General features: G+C 41.5%; 1 protein-coding gene across 1 annotated transcript; it reads left to right on the top strand.

The window, feature by feature from the left end:
* Nucleotides 1–462: 462 nt before the first annotated feature.
* Nucleotides 463–7,207, top strand: LOC149285249 (chymotrypsin-like elastase family member 1). The gene is made up of 8 exons (XM_089495606.1): nt 463–502; nt 1,220–1,308; nt 1,432–1,532; nt 1,703–1,828; nt 2,128–2,264; nt 3,870–4,015; nt 5,206–5,359; nt 7,140–7,207. Exons 1-8 carry the CDS (start codon nt 463–465, stop codon nt 7,205–7,207), a joined length of 861 nt encoding a protein of 286 aa, XP_089351732.1.
* Nucleotides 7,208–7,507: the final 300 nt, after the last annotated feature.

The raw sequence follows: 7,507 nt of genomic DNA, 5'->3' as shown, positions 1-7,507 counted from the left end.
TTTGCATTTTAAATTGAGTTACACATGATATAGACTGAAGGGCCAATTGTCACAAAAAGCATGAGTAAGAAATATTTTCCATTACTATAAATGTCACAGAGGCAGATGGAGCAGATCTGACCACAATTATCACAAAGTATCCATAAATAATGGCTTACTACGAAAATGCAAACAACACATGATAAATAATTCTCTTAGAATATAGAAATTGATTGTTAAATATTTCCTGAACAGATCCCATGCAAAAAGCAAAATATGGACATACAATTGGTGTCCTTCATAAAGGGGAGTGATGATTGGGTTATTGATTAAAATAACCTGAAATACATTCACACCTGTTCTATGTAACATCTGTAGTTGTTCCCAACTATAGGAAAATCATCATCGCTCATCCGCCAGAGATATAAAAAGGCAGCCTGAAGTAAACTTTTTCAATTCATTTTTACCGGCAACAGGCTGAAGATGCTGAGGCTCCTTGTACTTGCTGTTCTTGTCCTTTGTGGTAAGATATAGTCACACAGTTTTTTTTACCATATATAGTATCTACTCTGATATGCATTGGAGACCACCAAGTCTTATTTTTTTCTGGTCCTGCCTCCCAAAGAATGCCAGTCCTGGTTAACAAGTTTGGTTTGCACTTGGGGGGCAGTTGTCAGGGAACACCCCACTCCTGCTGACATGCAGTTATTATATTTCATTAGGTGGCCTTTTTTGTAGATCCTCCCTGCCTCTAATCATCCCCATGAACTGGACTTCAGTTCCCAACATTTTTATATACTTAATATTAAACTAACTTTTTGGACTGAGTTCTTAAACCATTATCCCTTTTGTTTCTTATACATTTACTAAAACATGTCTTAGTAGTGAAGCCTAAGCTATACTTAGCAGCCAAACCATTCTGAAAGCATCGACATGATGCAATAATTATAAATCTGCACATAAAGAAATTGTGTTACTTAATGAAATAAACAAATCAAAAAATACCTTGTGCTGAGATGACTATAGAAAATAAACCATGAACTCAGATCTAGGTCATAGAATGAGGAGGAGCTAAAGGATTAGATGGTTCTATATGGAATGAAAGCTTATGGTTACATTAACTTGGGAAATCATTCATGGGTAGATGTAATAAACAATGATAATTACCATGGCAATAGTGACACACATAGATAATATTTGTAAATATATTGAAATTGTACTTGCCTTTCTGTTTCCAAAGGGCAATGTTATGAAGACATCCAGTTTGTAGAGGACAATACACGTGTGGTAGGAGGATCCAATGCAGTCAAAAATGCATGGCCATGGCAGGTCAGTCAAACTATATGCATCAGGAAGAAATCCATTCTCTGGACTGGGCTTGTTAAATTACAAGTAAAGTAAAGTTTCCAGTATCTGTATGATCTAACTGTCCTGAAATACTTTTTTAAACAGATTTCTCTCCAGTATCAGTCTGGAAGCAGCTGGTATCACACTTGTGGTGGTACCTTGATCCGCGCTAACCGTGTCCTGACTGCAGCTCACTGTGTAGACAGGTAACAATTTTTAGCTATGGAGTGATAGCCTCATTGGTTTAAATGTCCAATAACAATTTTTTTTTAATTAGACACATTTGGTTTTTACATTTATATTTGAAATCATAATTTTAGAATTATATGTTTCATCCTTTCTTCCCTATGTTTTATCCTTTCTCACCTAAAAACAGAGTCATTACCTACCGTGTGGTTTTGGGAGAACAAAATCTGAGCCAGAATGATGGTACTGAGCAATTTATCTCTGTGTCAAGGATCGTCAAACATGCCAGCTGGAACACCAATAATGTAGCAGGAGGGTAATTTATTTTTTTTATTAAATCAACATATTACAAACATTGTCCACATAAAATGAAAAAAGGATAGGATGGGGAGAGGAGTGTTGGTGTGCCGGAAAGGTCCATTCAATACATATATGTAAGTATGTATTTACATTATTATATTTTATTTTACGCAGTTAAAGCAATTTTAACCACAACTGAGAAATTTGAAACCAGTGTTCCGTATTTTCTCCAAATACACCACAGAGATATTAGCACTATTGATTTTTTTTTCAGTTAAAAATACATGCCTCATCTTTTGATTCCTTCTCTTTCAGTTATGATATTGCCATTCTGTACTTGGCCTCCAGTGCTGTCCTGAACAGCTATGTGAAAGTGGCTTCACTGCCCAGTGATGGAGCCGTCCTGGCCCACAATTATGGTTGCATTATCACCGGATGGGGCAGAACCAGCTGTAAGCTGCTTGCAATGATTTTAAGGAGACTCTATAGACTAGCTGACTTACATAGATCAGTCAGTCTACTGCAGGGGTGGGCAATTAATTTTCCCATGGGGCCACATGAGAAATTGGAATGGTTTTAGAGGGCCAGACCTCTACAAACTACAAACTCCGAAGCCTTGTCCATTTTGTTAACTTATGTGCTGTTTAATAAAGTTATTCAAGCCTACGTCATTGGTAGAGGTGCTTGAATAAGTAAGGCCTGAATAACTATTAGCACAGCACAGAAGTGAACAAAATGAACAAGGCTTCGGAGTGCATACCGTATTTTTCGCTCTATAAGACGCACCTGCTGATAAGACGCACCTAGATTTTAGAGGAGAAAAAAAAGGAAAAAATATTTTGAGCTAAAAAATGGGCTAAAATATTTATTACAATAACTGAATAAGCTATGAACACAGTAAGACACACGCAGTAAGACACACACAGACACAGTAAGACACACACAGACACAGTAAGACACACACAGACACAGTGAGACACACACAGACACAGTAAGACACACACAGACACAGTGAGACACACACAGACACAGTAAGACACACACAGACACAGTAAGATACACACAGACACAGTGAGACACACACAGACACAGTAAGACACACACAGACACAGTAAGACACACACAGACACAGTGAGACACACACAGACACAGTAAGACACACACAGACACAGTAAGACACACACAGACACAGTAAGACACACACAGACACAGTAAGACACACACAGACACAGTAAGATACACACAGACACAGTGAGACACACACAGACACAGTAAGACACACACAGACACAGTAAGACACACACAGACACAGTAAGACACACACAGACACAGTAAGACACACACAGACACAGTGAGATACACACACACACAGTAAGACCTCCCTCCCTAACCCCCCTTCTCAGTATCTCCCCTCTAACTCCCTAACCCCCCCTTCTCAGGATCTCCCCCCCCGCCCCGGTCACTTACCTTAAACTCCTGTGTTGGAAGCGTGAGGCGTTTGTCTCGGGTGCCGGCGCTTCACTGCTGATCGCCGGCGTCTGACGTCATATGCCGGCGCCCAGCGTAAAGCGCCGGCACCCGAGACAAACGCTTCCAACACAGGAGTTTAAGGTAAGTGACCGGGGCGGGGGGGGACACCGGACTCATTGGTGAGTCACCAGGACACTCTTTGCGGGCCGGTCCGAGCTATTCAGCGGGCCGGATGTGGCCCGCGGGCCGTGCTTTGCCCAGGTCTGGTCTACTGTAACCAATGAAAATATGACTATTTTCAATATTACTATAGAACAAAACATTATGGTATTTACAGTAACTGTTGTAACCTGATTAACATACTCAAAATTCACTCTTCCCTTTTAATTTAATAATGCAAACATTATGATTCCTCTTTGGATCCATGTTGAAAGAGATGTATTTAAAATACATCAGTGTCTTTTCCTTCAACCCTGCTACAGATGCGTGTGCGCTCCTCTGCATGCTTTAGACCTTATTATCCATGGGACATCTGTTAGTGTCTACACTAAACAGAATAAAACATTCATATTTATTTTCTCCTGCAGCCAATGGCTCCCTCCCCTCCATCCTCCAGCAGGCCCCTCTGCCCGTGGTTGCCCATTCTACCTGCTCCAGCGGCTCCTACTGGGGAAGCACAGTCAAGACCACCATGGTGTGCGCTGGTGGGGATGGAGTTCGTTCTGGATGCCAGGTAAAATATTATAATCTATATGGTTTTATGAGGTCTATATCTATATCAGCTCCATTGAAACATTTACATGCAAATCAGCATGTCTCTACATGTTACAATACCTATGTGTTTAAACCTAAATATCTTTCTTTTAATGCCATAAGGGCACTGGAATTCACCAGATGATTCTGCATTTTTCCCAAAAACGAAAAATGGTTCTGGTCTATTGTCTCAGAAGAGCGTTGACCAAAACATCGCTAGAGTGATATCTTAATCCGTTGTGCGGATCCATTTTCGGTTTTTAGTAGACTTGGGTGCCGACCAACTCTTCGTATTTAACTAAGTCTTTAACTCCTGACGGTGAACCTACGGATTTCTGCTCCCGTTATTTACGCAGCAACAGGAGCAGAAATCCGTAGGTTCACTGTCAGGAGTTAACGGACCATAAGAACGACTTTAGAGGAGGCCCCTGCAGGCGACCAGTAGAGTTGGTTGCATGGCCCTTTAACTCCTGACACGGAACTTGGGCTGGAGAGACCATTGGTCTCCCCGCTCCAAGAGTTAAAGGTTTGTACGAGCGTGTCAGGCCCTCTTTGGGCTGTGGAGCTACTTATCTCTAGTTTCCTACGGATTTCCTCTCCCGTTATCTACGCAGCATCAAAGGGGTTAATGGGAGTAGAAATCCGTAGGTTCGCTGTCAGGAGTTAAAGGGACATGAGAACGATTTTATTGGTTGCCGGCAGGGGCCTCCCCTAGCATCAACAATTGGTTGATGCCAGAGGAGGTCCCTGCAAGCGACCAATAGAGTCGTTTGCACGGCTCTTTAACTCCTGACGGCGAACCTACAGATTTCCACTCCTACATGGGGAAGGGACCAGGGAGATCAGTAAACGAAGACGAACACAAAGATTCTTCATGTTGTGTGTCTTCGTCTTCGTATATGTTTTGCCGCTGCCACATTTGTATGTTCGGTATTCAGGCCGAACAACGAAAATGCACCCTTCGTGTTTGTTTTTATGTTCGCCCCAAATACGAATGCACAAGTCTAGTTTTTAGTATAATTCCTAGATCCATTTATCAACAATGGTAATATGACTCTCCTATCTTGTTGGTAATGGATAACCAAAAATAGTTTCAGTGTATCACTGTGTCTTACGATAATTGCATGAAACTGCTCAAGATTTTGTATTTGTTTATGTATTATGTTATAGGGAGATTCTGGTGGACCTCTTAACTGTGCTGTCAATGGAGTTTACCAGGTTCATGGTGTGACAAGCTTTGTGTCCTCCCTTGGATGCAATGCCTACCTGAAACCAACAGTGTTCACCAGAGTTTCTGCCTACATCTCCTGGATCAATGCTGTGAGTTATATTATTGTTGTATTTACTTTCTGATAAAGATCTATTATAAGCAGATACAATGAAAACCCATTTTGTATTCAGTTAAGGTATCTACACAATGTATCTATTGTCCATTCATTTTCCCTGCCAAGGGTAGACAATGGTCACAGTGAGGGGTGGGATGGGAAATGAATGCAAAAACAAGTATCAAGTTCATGCTACATTTTCACTTGAGCCTAATGTATAACAGTAATATACATCAATTTTATTTGTTCTTCTATTTTTTTCAGAATCTGTAAGTACAGCAAGTTAGAGGTTGTACTGGTGAAACACATTTGAAGACATCATTCAAAAAGTATTAACCAATTCCAATGGAATTCACAGAGCACAAGCATAATAAAGATTTCTTATGGTTGAGATGTATTACTTGGAGCATCTGTTTTTTTTTCATTTCTAGATTTTGTTTCTTAGCTAAACACTAGTATAATTAAACGCTTATTCTTTGCTTGGGATGTATTATAATCTACAAATAGTATACAAAAGTAAACAAACACCCTGTAGTGCAATACAGCAGCCTCCCGTTCAGCTCTCATGGGAGAAAATAACCATCTGTGTCCAGTCTTAGACTTTGTATTCCTGTGCTAAACAGCACACGTGTCCTCACATAAATTTCCCTCCAGCCAGTTCTGGGGAAATCTGAATCAGAGTATATAAGCACCCTGAAGCTGGGATGCAGAATCAGCCCACCCTGCTCTTCTGGATACTCTACCCCAGGGATCTAAAGAACTCGGTACAAAATTATTGAATTTACAACTGGACCAAGCTCTCCCATGGGCTGTATTTTCCTACTACCCAGGATAAAACTGCAACATCCTAGGTCCAGTGGTGTTTCTAATGGCATTGCTAGGGTAGCATAGGTGCCTAAAATCAAGAGTGGACTGACCCATCGAGCACGGGCCAAGGGCCCGTATGGGTTAGGGAGCTATCCACCCTTGGGTGTGTGTCTCAAGAGGCGTAGTAATCTTCCCATCACTGGCTTAGTATATATAGTGATGGGACTTATAGTGTACCACCATCAATGCCTGCATCACCATATAATGATGACAGTTATGTTGTACCACTGTCAATGTCTGACTTAGTATATAATGATGACAGTTATGCTGTATCACCGTCAATATCTGGCTCATTATATAGTAATAGGAGTTATGGTGTACCACGATCAGTGTCTTGCTCAGTATATAGTGATGAGAGTTATGCTGTACCACGGCCAATGTCTAGTTCAGTAAATAGTGATGGGAGTTATGCTGTACCAACATATGTGTCTGGCTCAGTCTGTAGTGATGGGAGTTATGCTGTCTGTATCTAACTTAGTATATAGTGTTGTGGCTCCACCATCATTGTCTGTTTGAGTATATAGTGATGGGAGTGTGGAATTTAAGGATTTGAGGAGTATGGGTAATAAATGTTATCTGCGTCATGGTGATAGAACTCTGATGCTCTGGGAGGTGGTATGCTTGTGTAGAAGATCATGTTATATATATGGCGGAGGGTATAGGTCAAATTAAACAGCTGAATTAGTTGGTAAGTGTCAGGCCCCATTCAGGCTGCAGAGCTGCTTATCTCTAGTTTCCCTTGTCTCACTACAGTTCCCCTGTCTCGCTACAGTTCCCGTTTTGCTGTTATCCATTCCTGGATTTCTTTGTGCTTTGCTGTTTACTTCTGATTATTTGTTTCAGTCTTGCTCTTAGCTTCAGCTTCTGTCTCCTTTATAAGGTGTGCCCCACCCGTTTGTTTGTTTTTTGTAGGAACCCTCCTACCACTCTACTCCAGTGAACGCCGGGACCGTGAAGTAGAAAGGGATTTACTGCAATAAAACCAGGTCGACAAGTGCCGCTCAATTCTATCAGTAGCTGAGTGCATCAGCTCCTCAAGTATGCGCGTACGCTCCACCCGTTGGACCCATTCGTCCAGGGTCAGGGGTTCCGGATCGCCCCAATGTAGGGGGATCAACGCCTTGGCAGCAGTCACCAGATGACGCGCCACAGAAGATTTGTACCATGCATATGAGAAGGTCATATGTTGTAGCAAGAAAAACTCAGGCGTCAAGGGTATAGGCTTATCAGTAAAGTTCAGAATGCGTGAGTGTATGGCTGTCCAGTAGGGGACTATTCGT

The sequence above is a fragment of the Sceloporus occidentalis genome, unplaced genomic scaffold (genome assembly GCF_023333645.1).
Source record: "Sceloporus occidentalis isolate IW3139 unplaced genomic scaffold, rSceOcc1.0.p SCAF_82, whole genome shotgun sequence".
NCBI lineage: Eukaryota > Metazoa > Chordata > Lepidosauria > Squamata > Phrynosomatidae > Sceloporus > Sceloporus occidentalis.
Note: the sequence above shows the minus strand (reverse complement) of the source record. Positions and strands in the feature narration are given on the sequence as shown.

Bases quoted from the DNA above. Each gene is read 5' to 3' on its own strand.
- LOC149285249 (XM_089495606.1), top strand. From the start codon at position 463: ATGCTGAGGCTCCTTGTACTTGCTGTTCTTGTCCTTTGTG. The intron at 1,829-2,127 runs GTAATTTATTTT...CTTCTCTTTCAG, and splicing joins ACCAATAATGTAGCAGGAGG to TTATGATATTGCCATTCTGT. The intron at 4,016-5,205 runs GTAAAATATTAT...ATTATGTTATAG, and splicing joins GAGTTCGTTCTGGATGCCAG to GGAGATTCTGGTGGACCTCT.